Source organism: Sander lucioperca, chromosome 15 (assembly GCF_008315115.2).
Source record: "Sander lucioperca isolate FBNREF2018 chromosome 15, SLUC_FBN_1.2, whole genome shotgun sequence".
Taxonomy (NCBI): Eukaryota; Metazoa; Chordata; class Actinopteri; order Perciformes; family Percidae; genus Sander; species Sander lucioperca.
The window spans coordinates 15,016,198-15,033,472 of record NC_050187.1 but is presented as its reverse complement, the minus strand read 5'-3'; the positions used below and the strand labels follow the sequence as shown (position 1 = coordinate 15,033,472).

The 17,275-nt window shown below is 39.5% G+C and overlaps 1 protein-coding gene across 6 annotated transcripts in view; it reads right to left on the bottom strand.

The window, feature by feature from the left end:
• macrod2 (mono-ADP ribosylhydrolase 2) overlaps window positions 1–15,774 on the bottom strand; it is a 434,913-nt gene extending 419,139 nt beyond the window's left edge. For all 6 annotated transcript variants that reach the window (XM_035992660.1, XM_035992661.1, XM_035992662.1 and 3 more), the window contains exons 1-3: window positions 15,529–15,774; window positions 9,671–9,772; window positions 7,804–7,917 (exon numbers count right to left, since the gene is read on the bottom strand). In XM_035992660.1, coding sequence (XP_035848553.1) covers window positions 7,804–7,917; window positions 9,671–9,772; window positions 15,529–15,565 — 253 coding nt within the window. In that variant the 5' untranslated portion in view covers window positions 15,566–15,774. The remainder of the gene's footprint in view (window positions 1–7,803; window positions 7,918–9,670; window positions 9,773–15,528) is intronic.
• Window positions 15,775–17,275: the final 1,501 nt, after the last annotated feature.

Here is a 17,275-nt window from a genome sequence, read left to right as displayed (position 1 = left end):
AACGCAACCCACTAACCGGAGTCATTTCACTGTTCAACAGAGCAGCAAAATCTCTCAGCCAGGAGCATTGATTTTCATTCTTGGTGTGACAGTGCAACAATCACAAGTTTGCTCACGAAGTTATCAGTCCTCTGCCATAGTCTCCAATGTAGTGTCTGTGTGTGTGTGTGTGTGTGTGTGTGTGTGTGTGTGTGTGTGTGTGTGTGTGTGTGTGTGTGTGTGTGTGTGTGTGTGTGTGTGTGTACTTTCATCTATACACAACTGGCACCATAGTGAAAGAGAGACCAGCGAGAATGAGACCCTGAATTGCAGTCATATTGCTGGGAGCATGGCTACATCACTCAGGGAGGTTATGGCACATGGTGTGAATCTGCAGAGACAGATAGACCCATCAAGCCAGACTCTCCAGGGGCTGAGTGTGTTGTGCAGCACATCCATGGCCTGACAAGAGTCTACACTGACAAGATCCCCAAACAGTAGGAAGCAAAACGAAAAGCCATAGGCTTTATCAATCCCTTGGGGAAATGGAAAAGTAAAAACTCAAGTATATTTTGACATCATTCTTTGGCATGTCATGTCACAGTCTATTCAGTGTCTATACAGCTAGTCTGTATGGGTGTATTGTTAAGCAAACCTACGCCATAACAGCTCAAAAATGTCCCCAACAGTAATGTAGTGTCCCAACATTTTAGAAAGATGCAGTAAAATAAGGATTTGGACAGCAAATCAATTTCTCAAGAGATTACTGTCTTTCACAAAATAGAAAAGGTAAATATGTTGTCATATATCACAACTAGACCTTTAAAAAGAACCCTAAAGTTGGTAAGAAGGGAAAAGGAAAAAGTCAGTCTTTTTAGAGTCCGTCTATAGACCAAGCTCAGCCGGTGAATAAAAATGCCACATCTACATTTCATTCTGAAAAGCTGTGCTTTGCAGGCTAAAATATTACTAGAGCACTCAGAAAGTCATTCCCTAATAAATAAGGCAGTGCTCTCCATTAAGACATGTGTCTCAGAGAAGCATATAATATTCTCTGGACATTACACATCATTATCCTGCACTGTTGCTGTGCTGCCAACTACTGAGCTTTCCAATATGTAGGGAAGGATGAACCACAGCCACCAGGTATGTCCCTGACCCTTGAAAGAAAGTAACCCTCAGAAAGGCAAAGAGGGTTTTCTTCTTTCAATACAAATCTGAATCAGCTTTAATGGGCAAGTATGAGAACACATGCAAGGGATTTGACTCCCAATGGACTTACACAGAAATTAACACAACAGATAAGAACAAGGGCAACAAAGCGGAGAATAGGCAGGACATTTATGTAAAGGTCTATATATACACACAAGTCAAATGTTTCTGTAAGTTTTAAACCTTAGACATAGTGTAAAGAACTATTGTACCACTTTTGCTGGTAATACGTAGCTCAGTTTGTTATTTTGTTTGTTTTTTGCATGCTGTTTTTCATAACACATGATTCATTGATTCTTCTTATTCAAATTTGACCTCAAATAACCTAATAAAATGCATCTCTTGTTCTGGTTTCATTTACACTAATAATTAAGCACCGTGACAAGACGTTTAGTTCAAGAGAAATGTAAATATTATCAAATAAGCAATCTAGGAGCCAACTGTTTTCTCACCTGGCCCAACACACAGGAAACCTCGAGTCCATCAACTGGCTAATAAATTGGTTAGAATTTAATTTTGAATGTTATGACAATTAACTGCACAACATAAAAGAGTTTCACCTCTACATGTTACCTTGCGATGACCACAGAATAACATTGTATTCTATTCAGTAGGTTTCTGTACTGTACATTATGCATGAATGACCATGAAGATAAACAATGCTGCCTGTGTGCCAATCAGTCCCACAGGCAAACAATATTAAAATGGACTGCATATCAAAAATCTTATCAAAGTCAATCTTCACTGGATCATGGTATTCTGCCCTCCGAGAGTCACCGCTCTTATCAAACCTGTGATGACTGCAGTACGAGCAGCTTCATACAACTGAATACCAATTGCTTTTCTCGCACTCATGTCAACCCAGTCAGGTTCTTTATAGCGTTCATAACCAGATTCCCTGTGCACACTAAATTGGCTCCTGTAAAAAAATGATCTAATACAGAAAGATGGGAAAGGTTTACAGCGGGTAATGGATTAGGAGTCAACACCTGTGCATAATTACCACAGTCATCATGATAAGAGAAGTCCTCTCCACTTCGCACCGCTATCTTTACGACCTCATTCTGATCTGAGAGGGATGGGGACACTTGCATGAACTCCATGCAGAAAGACAAGGAGAAAAATGAAAGACTTGATCTTGTGTTTGCCATGTAAAAGCAATGCATTCAATTTACAAACTTAGTTTTACCGTCCTTTTAACTTTTAGTGAAGCCTGCAATTTTCTATGAAACATGTCTTGATTAACTCTAAGTCTCCTCTTTCGATCACTGTCCAATACCAATCCAAAGATACAGTATCTCACAAAAGTGAGTACACCCCTCACATTTTTGTAAATATTTCATTATTATCTTTTCATGGGTCAACACTGAAGAAATGGCACGTTGCTACAATGTAAAGTAGTGAGTGTACAGCTTGTATAACAATGTGCTGTCCCCTCAAAATAACTCAACACACAGCCATTAATGTCTAAACCGCTGGCAACAAAAGTGAGTACACCCCTAAGTGAAAATGTCAAATTGGGCCTAATTAGCCATTTTCCCTCCCCGGTGTCATGTGAGTCGTTAGTATTACAAGGTCTCAGGTGTGAATAGGGAGCAGGTGTGTTAAATTTGGTGTTATTGATGTCACACTCTCTCATACTGGTCACTGGAAGTTCAACATGGCACATCATGGCAAAGAACTCTCTGAGGATCTGAAAAAAAGAATTGTTGCTCTACGTAAAGATGGCCTAGGCTATAAGAAGATTGCCAACACCCTGAAACTGAGCTGCAGCATGGTGGTCAAGACCATACAGTGGTTTAACAGGAATGGTTCCACTCAGAACAGGCCTCACCATGATCGACCAAAGAAGTTGAGTGCATGTGCTCAGCATCATATCCAGAGGTCGTCTTTGGGAAATAGACATACTGTACGAGTGCTGCCAGCATTGCTGTTGAGGTTGAAGGGGTCGGGGGTCAGCCTGTCAGTGCTCAGACCATATGCCGCACACTGCATCAAATTGGTCTACATGGCTGTCGTCCCAGAAGGAAGCCTCTTCTAAAGATGATGCACAAGAAAGCCCGCAAACAGTTTGCTGAAGACAAGCAGACTAAGGACATGGATTACTGGAACCATGTCTGTGGTCTGATGAGACCAAGATAAACTTATTTGGTTCAGATGGTGTCAAGTGTGTGTGGCGGCAACTAGGTGAGGAGTACAAAGACAAGTGTGTCTTGCATACAGTCAAGCGTGGTGGTGGGAGTGTTATGGTCTAGGGCTGCATGAGTGCTGCTGGCACTGGGGAACTACAGTTCATTGAGGGAACCATGAATGCCAACATGTACTGTGACATACTGAAGCAGAGCATGATCCCCTCCCTTCGGAGAGTGGGCCGCAGGGCAGTATTCCAACATGATAACGACCCCAAACACACTTTCAAGACGACCACTGCCTTGCTAAAGAAGCTGAGGGTAAAGGTGATGGACTGGCCAAGCATGTCTCCAGACCTAAACCCTATTGAGCATTTGGGGGGGATCCTCAAACGGAAGGTGGAGGAGCGCAAGGTGTCTAACATCCACCAGCTCCATGATGCCATCATGGAGAAGTGGAAGAGGATTCCAGTGGCAACCAGTGAAGCTCTGGTAAACTCCATGCCCAAGAGGTTTAAGGCAGTGCTGGAAAATAATGGTGGCCAAACAAAATAATGATACTTTGGGCCCAATTTGGACATTTTCACTTAGGGGTATACTCACTTTTGTTGCCAGCGGTTTAGAGACTAAGATCTACTGAGGAGTGTCATACAAATGCCCCCCCTGTTTCATCCTTTAAAAACAGTAGAAAGAGGGTTACAAGGAGCATGAGTTTGGCTCTAACAACATTTTATGCAGAGTGGAGGCAGACCAATTCAGGCTCATTCTAGAGTAGGCTGAGTTGGGCCATCTGCCAGGGATGGATGATAATGCAGTCCAAGCCACCTTGTCATATATGGCCATCCTGCCCTCCACCCCCTGCAGTTCCCCGATTGTCACTACAGCCCCACCTGTCCTGCACTCTCCAGGCTCTCACCCAGATGACAGTTTGAGCACCTTCTGCCCAACCTCCAGCCAAACAGAATTAAGGAAGAAAAACTCAATGAGCCTAATAATTAAACTTTAATGGAGGCCATAAAGCAACTTGACACCCTGTAAAAGCTATAGACAGCCACCATAACAGCTGTACCACGCTGGCCTGTGTCCACTAAAATTACAGCCGTTTCTCCTTTGCAACCAACATATTGATGTTGTCATGACTAAATCTTGTTGCACAAATTATGTGCATTTGGCTTATAAAATATATTCAAAAAAAAAATCATGTCAGCTGCAAACATAGTAGAAACACTGCAGCTTTACTTAGCCTACTTCCTGAACAGCTGACATTTTGTAGTCATCTTTAATTCTAGCTACATTTAAAAAAAAAAACGAAAAAAAAAAACAGCAACATGGCATCATGACTTCACATAAACATACACGCCAACTTGGCGTGTTATCTGTACGCATTATGAGCTATCCGCGTGTATGTCTACGCTGTATACAACGGACGGCAGTTTGCAACGTCACAGCGTAAACATACATGCCACGTGGCACTTTCTAAAACCACATGGCTACGGGTTATTGCGAGACTATGCCACATGCGGGTTTTAGGAAAACAAGAAACCGACAAACGGTTGGGTTTAGGAAAAGAAAAACGGGTTGGGTTTAGGAAAAGAAGAACAGGGTTGGCTTTAGTAAAAGAAGAAAGCGACGGTTGAGTTTAGGAAAACAACAACAGGGTTGGCTTTAGGAAACGCCACACGTGGGACACAAACCCCGCTCTCCTGGGTGAAAGTCCTGTGTTTTACCTTCCTATCTACAATTTGCATCATTAGTAGTATCGCTGCACTTAATGTATGACTCATGAGGAAAAAGACAGAGGCTTATACTTTCTCTGTGCTCAAAAAGTCCCACACTTCATAGACAGCAGTCTACTTGTGCCAACCCTAAATGAAAAACAGCATGAGAAAATGGAAATATTGTAGGCTAGAGATTAGAAGCAGTGAATAGATGAAAGGCAAAAAGTTAAGCAAACTATCCAAAGATCCTATCAAACTACATTAGCCAACATCCGCAATGTTTGTTTACATGCTGCTCAGAACTGTGTTACTCACTATATTTGGACAAGGGCCACTACATCCAGAGCATGTCCAGCATATTCCATTTGTAGGAGCCAAAAAAGTAGTTTTTTTATATTTAAAGAACAATAGTTATTATTTTAAGACAAATCATATTTTGGTTATAGTTCTGATCCAATGATTTTGAATGACAGCTAGGCCACTGATTGGCAAATCGCCACACCATAGTAATTGTGGGTGTGGTATAATTGATAAAGAAAGGTTTTTTTGGAAGTCCTAGCTTTAGTTGAGACCAAACAGTTTTTTAACCACATCTAGTCATCCTGTTTCATCTTATTTGAAGAAGAAGAAGAAACCATCAGTATTGTTTATTTTCCCTGATTCACACACATGCAACATTAGCCTACAACGTTTTGGTAGGATCATAAAGATTTATTTCTATAGGTAGGATATTTGTGTTTAATTATTATTTTCAAACAAGGACCGCATGCCTGGATCAACAACAAAGGAACAAAAGGTGCGTTAAAACCGCTCTTCTATTGCTGGGGCAGTGGCTATCATTTTGAAACGGAATAGCCACTACACCACTAATAAATATTTCGTAAACATTTATAATGTCATACAGTAAAATCAAAGCATTTTGTTACCAATGACAAAAAGAATCTGGTCTAGAATAATAGTCACATTAAATTTTACTTTCACAACATACTACAGTTGTTGAGCAGAGTTGTCATAGATGGTGAACCAAACTGTGCAGCAAAGTCCACCACTATATGTTGTTATCAATCCAACCACCTGTACAAAGACAACTGGTCCTGCACTGCAGTATGAATAGAGTAGCTGAGACCTTCTGGAAATTATAAAAGGCTTCAGCAATTCCTTCAACCTTTCAGACCGTCTGACAGCCTGCTAAACAGAATGAATTACCTCCTGGCCAACATGTAGCTCAATCAGAGCCTGGATGTCTGGCAGCATTAACTGCTGCAGTAAACTGCCTGCCTTTGCTAGAACAGTATTCAACAGTTTAAAACAAATACCTGCAATGCTCTCTCCTGAACCTCATTTCCATTCTCATATGCCCTATTTTTCTAGTCACTTAGTAAAAACACTGCTCACCTTATCCACTGTCTTAACCTGGATTTGTTTAAGATATTGACTGTAAAAAACTGACTGGCAACAAAATGGGGTATATGTTCAATCAAATGTCAGTCTATACTATAACAGGAATATAAACACCATGTGTACTCAATGATTCTTACCCTAAGTTAAATACAAATTCAGACAGACATATATATATATATATATATATATATATATATATATATATATATATATATATATATATATATATATATATATATATATATATATAGAGCTTAGATACAATTAAATAGAATACACCAATATAATTCAGACATGTAGCAGTTATCACAAAACTCAGTACAAACAAACTGAATTGTATAATATCAGCTACAAGTGCTACATTTGTAAAGGTCAAAATGATAAAGAAAGACAATTGCCATGACATTTAGGTGTGTGTCAGGTGTTTGTGTAGTAAACCGCATATTTGTATTTTTACATGATGCTGACAACGATTCAGAATGTCATGTCAGCTTATCCTCAACAGGAAGGGTATTTACATAATAGATTAAATTCATTAGCTCTATCCAACAGAGCAGTCTGTTTTTCACATCTATTAATCTTGCATAAATTATAGAGTATTAATTTCACACAAGATGCACACTGCTTAGTAGACTGTAGTGTGTGTGTGTGTGTGTGTGTGTGTGTGTGTAAATACTGCATGAGGAAGGAAGAGTTATGAAACAACTGCAGAAAGCTAAAGTATACCATTTTTAATCTACTGCTGCTATACAGCTATGGTGTGGGACTTTCAAGTCTATAGCTGCAAAATGGTCCTGAGCATCAGCTGCAGAAGCAACAGGTAAAGCAATCTTTTAGCACCACTGACTATTTGTGTGTAGGTTGTGAGCAGAGTAGACAGAAAATTACATAACAGTAGGACAAATCTCTGAGAATTGGCATTTCTGCTTACCCTCCCTGATTCTGCAACCTTTTTTTACTCACTGTTACAAATCTCTACCTAACAGCAGCATTAGATATGTGATCACTAATCATTACAGCACACACATGCCACATTTTTGATGATGAAAGATGAACAAATGAGATTAATATAACTGCCAACCAAATCAAAATAAATTCAGTCAGTAACCTTGTGTTTAACTGGATGGAGAAAGAACTGGAATTTGAGTAAGAAAAGGTCACTGCATTTCAGCCTATGAGAGGTCAGATCAACAAGAGCAGATGTCCAGTTTAACATTTGCCTCAATCACACTCATCACTTGTGTAATGCCTCAAGAACCGGCACTTTCGGAGTCTTAACAGTAGAGGGCAGCCAAGGATTATTTAATAGCCGAGCTGCCTTCAAGTAGCAAACACCATCCAAAGGTCAAAGGGAAGAACCTTACCAGCATTGACTATGACATCCACCTCCAAGACGGTAATATCTCCTTTGTAGAGAGATACTTTATCACTCAGCCCTCCTCCACCCGTCAGCTCCTTCCCTTCCTCTATGTCATTGGCTGAAATAAAAAAAAAAAAAAAGATAACTTCATTCAAAAAATAATATTAAAATATTACAATGTCACTCAAATACACACATTATCTGTTCCTTTGAATAAATACAAAGCAGGTTAATGAATGGTTCTCAAATGTACTTGAAAAGACAAAATCTTAAATGTGATTATGTTGAAGGAGAAAAAGTAATTCATCCATTACTCCATTTTCCTATATAGCAATACTTCATATAAATTAATTTAAAATACAATATAAAATGGACAATACTGTACATACTGTGGTATCAAGATTCCAGATAGTGTTTTTACATGGATACTGTGAATTTGAATTCAGAATGTGCATGCTTCTAAGTAGTCATCCTTTCATATTGTAAAAAAAAGAATCTAAATGTGTGATGCAATTAGTAACTAGTATATGTACTGTAACTGTGTATACTGTGGATAACAAGCCAGGCAAGTTTAGCCATGACTATTTTGTAAAGTCTATATCCTTTAAGAGTGGAGCCAAGCAATGATAATAACCAAAGAGCTGTGAATCAATACTAGTTCTTAAGGAAAATACATCAGCTAAGAGCCTCCCAAACTGTCATAAAAAGTTATTATGCCTTGTTTAATTTAATGTAGAGAAGAATACCACAGCAGATGTGTGCATATCACAAAGCACTCGTAAACAAGTTGCTATTCTACCTTACTTCACCGAACATCAATTGTAGTCTATGGAGTTGTATATCAGTGTCAGATGAATTGCCACCACCATAAACTGTATGTTTTGAATAGCTTCTCGCTGGCATACGTACATCGTATAACCCCCTTATTCCTTTCTATACATGACCTCCCTGCAGCATTAGGTACCTATCAGAGTACTCATATTACATGTAAAGCCAATTACACAGACGACATTATAGAACAGTCTTTCAATAATTTCTCACTTATTAGTAACTTTAATGTTATCTCTATTTATGATACACAAATTGCTTTATTTTTATTGAAACATGTTTTTAAAAAAGGCAGAGATGTGTAAAGATCCTGCAGAATATCATGCCAAAAAAATGCTGCTACTTGCAATCCAGTATTCTGAATCTAACCAAGGTTTAATTATTGTTTAAGGACACACCTTATAGCACAAGTCCTATTGCTAATGATGTTTTTAAGGTGGGTATTGCAAAATTACTTAAACATACTTTTAATAACAGTAACTTTGTAGCATCATTAGTTATGATTTAGAATGAGTTTTCAGGAATACCGCAAATACTTTTGAAACTAACTTTTTCCAACGTACTGTAAAGTCTTGAGTCTTTATTGGTGTTTTTGACTGTTCTAAAGCTCTGTGCTTGGTGAACAACTAGACATGTCAGATGTTTGTACTGTTTTACAACATTAGCAAATCACCTTTTCCCATTATCCAAACCACATTTCTTAAAAAGGTTTACTTTGATAGGATACTCTGTGCTGATACATGTATAACGTAAAATTGAGTATGTAGTGTGTTCCAACTGCATAGTATGTGGATTTTGTGTATGTGAGAAATTCTAAGTATGCAACGTAAGCTTACTGGACATACTCACACAAATATCAGTGTGTCTAAATGCACAAGAACTACTAAAACTACTTAATATGAAACATAAAACTGTGAAGTAGCCACTAGAATCATTGAATACATATTTTTCGACTGGGCTTTGTAAACCGTGCCATAATGTGTCAGTTTATCAGCCGCACCCAACTCAACAGGCATTCAGCAACAATAAGATGTCTCTCTTACGTCTATTTTCCTCTCTCCAGGATGGGATCTTGTCCAGAGATATAAAGTCTTGACGTCGATACTCCTTGCGTCTCTCCTCCCGATCTAGACGAAGCAGTCTCTCTGTGGAAGAAAGACACCTTACATTTACGTAAGTGAAAATAAAACTGGTCCCACTGAAGACTAAAAAAGATAAAGGGGGAAATAGACTTTGTACTGGCACAGACAGTTAATAACAAATGTAACTCACTTTCAGTGAGAGCCACAAACTCACTTAGGAGAGCCACAAACTTCAGGGTTTCCCGCCTTACCGGAGCGTTGGCATACGGCAGGCAGAGAGCATTTATATATGTTTCTCTGTCCTATTCTTCACATCAGTGAGGCTTTCTTCTCTTGTTTCAACGAAGTGAATACATGACGAAGTGACTGGAAATATCCATCACCTCTCGCGCGTGGATTCTCAACGTCCCAGCTGCTGCCCGGTTTTTTTAGACACAGCTGTTGTCTGTTTTTTTTAATCACTACACGCGGTTCACAATACACGGTTAGTTAGCGTAGTTAACACTACACACAGTGAAATTACGTGTCCTGTTTTTATTTCACGCATACTATCTGCTCCAGCTATCTGCTGGAGCTATGGACTGAGCTCTGTTATCTCAGCGCAGTTTGTTTTGGAGAAGAGTTGTCAGGCAAAGTGGAAGAGTGTGTGTCACGGAGGACAATGGGAGCAATGCCAGTAAAATTGTTATAGCACTTTTTTTGAAAATTGCACATTGCAACTGTTATTTTGAAAAGCTGGTTATTTATTAATTATTTATTATTTAAATTTAATATTCAGTGTAGTGTGTAGTACAGAGTCTGCACTACAGAGATGTATTAATTATATATTTAAATTTGATATTTAGTGTAGTGTGTAGTACAGAGTCTGTCCCCCCCCTTTACTTCCTTTACTTCACCTGACCACCACCTATAGCACAGTTGCTGGTCCTGCACCAACTGAGGTTGGCCTCTGACCAGACTCCTCCACTGCTCACCTGGTAATGTCGTCATTACCATCATCATTAGTCATGTCCCACTCCTCACTGCTCCAGCTCCACACCTCCCTGGCTCTCTAAATTGGCTCTATGAAAAATGTGGTCTTCAATAAAGCAATATTTAATAATGTGACACAGCTTCATGAATTAAAAAGTGCAGAATCAGCATTAAAAGAGCACCCCTGGAGCTAGTAGGGATTCTGAGTCTTGCTTCAGTAGTGTAGCTGCTTGCCATCCAAGATGTCTGAACACAAGTACTCTGGTTGAATGGCAGTCTACCCCACTTTCTACATCAGTGGTTCTCAGCCATGTGCCATGGAGACCCAAAACAATGCAGGCTCTCGTTCCAATCAGACATCTCACCACCAGTTGATTACACGCATTAGTTTGTCTTGTGGGTGTGAAAACTGGCTGTTGTGTGTATTGGCTGGAATAAAAATGTACATACTCTTGTGTCTCAATGGCTCTTAGATGAGAACCACTGCACTATGTAACCCTGCCTAAGCTTCACTGCACTCTGAACTGTTTCTCCTACCTCGCTGGAGCTCTGTACTGCTCTGCCCCTACACTAAGTGACAAGTTATGTGACTTTATTATCAATACTTTGCCAAAGATTTGAAGTTTTAAAAAATTCCATTTCTGGGGCACCCTGGTAGGTCACCTGGTTGAGCGTGCACCCCATGTACTAAGACTCAGTCCTTACCGCAATGGTCCGGGTTTGATTATGAACCGCAGCTCTTTGCTGCACGTCATCCCCCTCTCTCTCCCCCCATTCCTGTCTTCAGCTATCCTATCTAATAAAGCCCACAAAAAAAAAAAAGTCTGCTTTTCGCCATATGTGCCGCCAAAGAGAAGACAATCTTTGTCACCTGCCTTCCTTACTTAGGAATTATTTTACTGTTGGGAGGTAGAAGGGTACATGATCAGATCTCTCTTGTAGACGTAATGAATGCTGGATGTCTGGAGTTATATCTTCAGAAGATTGCCAGGGATGGATCAGGCATGCAAAAAATATTCTTTCCCAGGTGTATTAGAACAGAGGACAGAATGTGTAATAATGTCGATGAGAACTGCCAAATACAAAAGACAGGGATGACTAGCACTGTTGTATTTTTATATCTGTAGCTGTCCTACACACACAGTGAATATGAATAGTTTTATATTGCATCACTGGGATACAAATGGCACACATATTAAGCTTGTTGCAGCATTTCTGATTTATTTTTGTTATATTAACTGTAATGTAGCACAATCCATGCAATAAAGAAGTGCCCTTCTTTTTGTTGTGCTGGAATATTGGTTTATGTTAAAATACATAAATAAAAGATACAATAGTGATACATATTTCTGGCACAAGATTTGATTCTGAGATGTGTATGAAGTGTTTTGGTTGCATTTGTGCATTATGGATTAACTGTTGTGCTGAGTTGCAGTTTTGAAAAACTAAACTCAGTATCGAGAAATGTGTTACCAATTCCAAAAAGCTGCAAACTGCTTCTAGTTACCTAAGCTGCTGTGTGCAAAAAGTGTGAGTATTTTTTGTTATTCTTTGTTTGGTTTACCAACAAATCCCAACATAATTGGCTGACATTAGTACATCACACATCTGCTGCTTAACCTTTGTACTGCTGTATCATTCTTGGGTCCTCACAGCTTGTGTCCTAATGTTCATCTCCACTGACTGCAAAAGAGCCTCAACTTGCTGCTGTTTCTCCAGACAGAACTGGGCTGTTCTGCAAAACAAGCTTCATCCTAATTACGTGCTCCACTGTGAAATCTTCGCCAAATATACACCCCAGTGCACAGAGTGTGGACTTTGGTCAATTAAAACATCCCCACTATAAAAACAGTTTAGGAAAACTGAATGTGGAATGGCACTACACAAAAGCATCATATTACTTTACTATATTAGGTTATTTACACAAAAAAAAAAAAAAAAACTCAGGTCTGGTCTTTGATGCTTTGCATATAATAAAACCCTATATCATAGGAACTGTGTACCATTTCTTTAAAAAGCACCATAAGTCAGAGACTTGCCTCTTACACAAATGAAAAAATATAAGGAGGCAGTAGAGGTGGACCAGTGGTAAGAAATACAAGGATCCTTAGGTAGTCCTTTGGCAACATCCTGCAGTAGGTAAGGCTTATATTAAAAAAGGTATTTCCGCAGTGGGGGATATCCATTCTATTCCTTACATATTTTCTCTCCCTCTTGCCCACTTCTGTCATTCCCAAGGCTGCTTTTATTCTACATGGATGAACAAAAGGCAGTTCTGAGGTTGAACACAGCAAAGCTCTCTGGACTACACTAAAGCACTTCGTCACTCACACAACCCTGAACCAAATTCTAATGACAAAACAAAAGGAGATGTGACTGCCTGTCACATAACATCTCATTTATGTAGTCTTTTAATACTATTTATATTCCTGTTTCATGTTTCCTCATTTAGCTCATTTTGTTTATGAAAGATGACAACTTCAGAATAATCCTGACAAATCTCTGCATGGTTTACCCCATTTTAAAATATGGTTGATTTTGCCAACACAACTTACCATAATTTATCTTTGTTGGTACTTTCCCAAACAGGCCTACAGACTAGCCCTGGGTCAAACCACTATTTAAAAAAATAAATCACTTTAAATTCTTTAAGTTTCAGAGTTTCTTTAACATTTTGACTTGCCTTGATCTCCTTTTAACGCAATTTGAGCTAGAGGGGTGTGTGCTCAGAATATGAAATCTGATTTACTTTGATGTTCATTCCATGCTGCTACCTGCTTGAACTGGAAACGGCTGGCGGATATTAATTATTATCTTTGCTCAGAGAATTTAAATGACCATTATAAAGATTTTTTACATACACTCCAAAAGAATTGCCATGAGTCAATGGGCTTGATGGCAAGACACTGAATGAACTGCAGTATTTCTCAATAAAAACGAGCCACCATAACATTTTAATTAATAACTTGCCAACAATTAGCAATGATTACAACGAATTCTTGTTTAAGTTATTAGCCTAATTGAGGCCACATTAATGCTGAACAGAGGCCAGGGCTGGAAATTTGTCTGAACCATACCACCACCACATTCAGCCAATAGAGGGTTTTCACCGACGTCACATTCTGGGCAGTAACCTGGATGCGCGGCCATGTTGGAGGCACTCGGTGTAAACAACTGAATGGAGTATTGTGCACTTTGGATGCTTTAATACTTTATATCTAAACAACAGAAAAGCTCATCAAAACGCGTCCAAGATGCAAAGGCATATAGGGAAGGACTTTGACCACAGAAAAGGCGTGATATTTTGAGAAATTACAGTTTACTGGCGGTGCAGATCCCTACAAGTTGGCTCCCTCTTCTTGGATCCATGGCGACCCGGTGATTCTTCCTTCAGTTGCATATCCCGATATAGTCAACTACCTGGTTTTCTCGCCGAGCCCATACACAGCGGAAGACCTTAAATCCTACAAAAGTTTGGAGGCCTATAACCAGATGTGTGGATGGGTGAGGGAGACGCAGTACCAAATCATTAACGACCTTTATGTTGTGAAGGCCTGAGTAAGTAATGCAATAACGTCTTTAAATCAACCTAACCTTAACTGTATGATATCATTGCGATACTCAAGGTGTAGCCAAGTGACTCTCAATCGTTTATTTTCATTTCAAAGACCGAACAAGACAGATTTTTCCCTCGTAGATCCTGGTTGAGCTTTGCCAACCACAAGCGCCTCCTTTCCTCTGATAACTTCTGGCATTCCTCTCCCTGGTTTTTAATAACTTTTGGAAGTCGATAATATTCCAAATGTTTTTCTTGGTCTGACCTATTGGTACAACCTAAAACACGGCAATAATTAACGATTTTCCTTGACGTCGTTCGGGATCTACTTCAGTGCCTGTGCTTTGTTGTGATGCGGAGTACCTCCAACATGGCGACATCGGGTCTGATGACGCGTCGTGAAAACCCTCTATGGATATGATGAGGAATACAGTGGCTGCATTCAATTCCGGTGTTTACTAGTTGCAAGGTTTCTTGTATTGTGCATACTCACCCAGTGACATGGTGACAAGGTGGCCTTAACGAATGAAACCAGCACTAATGAATGTGATTAATTACACCTGTGCTGTACCTGCTGTAACAAGTGTAAACGTCTACCATGAAAAAGCTTTACTGAGTCAAATAAATTAATAACTTAAGAATATCGATAGGGTTAGCATGTCTTTCTTAGCCCTTTTGAGTACAACAGGTCGAGTCATGTCTCTGAAACTGAAAAGCAATTCGAGTCAAACAGGCGAGTTTCATACCTAGCAACATACGCAACTTTCACTGTGTTTGAAACGGAGGAACAGTCCTCTGAAAAATTATAAATTATGACGTTTTAAACTAGCAGACACTCCGTTCCTTTGTTTTACTACGGCGCGTCTGCTGTTTGGCTACAGTAATGTTTAGTAGCAGAGAATTGGTTGTTTGCAACTCTGAGCGAACGTTCCTGTTGTTGCAGCCTATCCTATCACACAGGTGGAAGGCAGGATATGTTAGGAGTACTAGAACAGGTAAATAAGGGTTTGGCAAAGATTTGCGAGAGCCTTAAATGTAAGCTAATAAGAAGGCAAGAGGCACTATGTTAACAGTGTTGTTGCGAATGTCAAACATTACGGAAGGCAGCCAAAAAGAAGCGCAACATCATTCTGACATCTGCACATTCGCCGTGCGTGATTACCGAATAAGTAGTGTCACAGCGATACGTAGAAGCCAGAAAGAGAGGCTGTCAATCTTCTAGCATGGTTAAATTCATGCTGTCTGCCATGGATATGATGATAGCCTCATTCCTCCCCAAAACAAGCCTTACCTTTTTCAGTCTTCCAGTCCTTTTTCTTTTTGCTCATGCTGCCGGAATGGTTTGACTTCGAATGGTTGTTTTTTGACTGTGGCAACCCCAGGCTCACAGTGAATAGTGCTTCGAGGAAAAACTGAAATGTAAAGTGAAACAGCCTCTGGACGGTTGTCTCACCTGTGCCGCTGTCAAATATCTATGGACCTCAGTTGGCTCAACCTACCGTGATTGTGCCGTAAATTATGTGTACGAATCCTAGCTAAATGATTGGGTGTCTAAAACGAGGAAGTGGGCACGCGATTGGTCCGACTGCTGAGTCATTCAGATAAGGACCACGCACTTGGGAGGCAGGGTAGGTTGTTTCCGGCGGTTCATCCTCCTCTTTGGTGTGAGGTGTTTGGCAACTAACGCATGTCCACTCGGATGCAAACTGCAGATATTGGAGTCACTACAAGTACACATAGCGAGGAAACAGTCCTGGAAAATTTAAATAAATATAGGTTTATTTTTGGCAATATACGACAGTGTTTTGCAGTATTTTGAGTTAGAATTGTATTCCATTGCAGAGAATGATGCAGGTGCATGGTATGATAGGCTATGTAATAGTAGTATATTTGTATTGTAGGCCAATATTATAACCTACCTAAATCTACCTCTGACTAGTCCTATTATTGAAACATTTGTGTTAGAACAAAACAAATTAAAACAAATGACTGTTTATAAGAACTCTCATGATAGTTTGTGTTGAATATGTCCAGATTTTCATGATGGGGTAATTGTTCCTAATATGCTTGCTCCTTGCCTTGCATTGACCCTGGACTGTAATTGTTTGGATTAGCAACATGAGGACAGTTTTTTAGGATACTTTTGGCCAGTAGTATCCAAGATAACTATGTGACTTTAATAATTTTCACTTAACACACAAAAGGACACAAATACATACTAACCTGACAGTAACATAGATCAGATCAGACCAGTTTGGCTGTCATATGTAAGAGGCTGGTTCCAGAGACCACCGTCTGTCATCTGTTGTGGTAGCTCTGCTCTGGTCCAGACCCATCTGCTCATGAGACCGCTGACTATTATCTGAGAGTGGAAAATGTCTTTCATCCAAGCTGTACTCTAATCCAGATCTGGATTTTTAAAATTGAGGGTTATTTTAGTGAAATCCAATGCTTAATTGTTACAGCTGAGAGAAAATGTTTTCATAAATACATTTATAACATTAACAGCAAATTGACAGTATAGGTGGAAACTATGTTCCTGTTCCCTTTGGGCTTATTATTTCGAAAACTCATATCACAAAGTGCAAAGGATTTACGTTTGCCAGGACCAAGGTGGCAAAATTCTCAGTGTTCACCAGACGTATAAACGGTCAAATTAAAGATCTTTATCTAGGGAAATTAAGACACAGTAATCAGCTCTCACATCTTGCACAGCGATTCATAATTTGTCCTTGTAACATCCTTATTAGTTTCCACTCTATCTAATATGGATTTACGAAATATTAAAATAGTATATCAGTGCCTGTTCTATTTAAAACGACAATGGGACATCTACAGAACTTCCCTAGCCAGAGCCCTGAGAATAGCAAATTAAAGTATCTTCCTTTACCCTATATTTAAACAAAGATGAGATTTGAATGAAGTGGCCATTGGAGTTTTTACATCTGTACTATTTAAGCCAAACCACTAGATGTCGATCTTGCAACATTATAAGCAGCATTGCACACAAAGTGCTTCTGTTCAGAAACTGAGTGAAG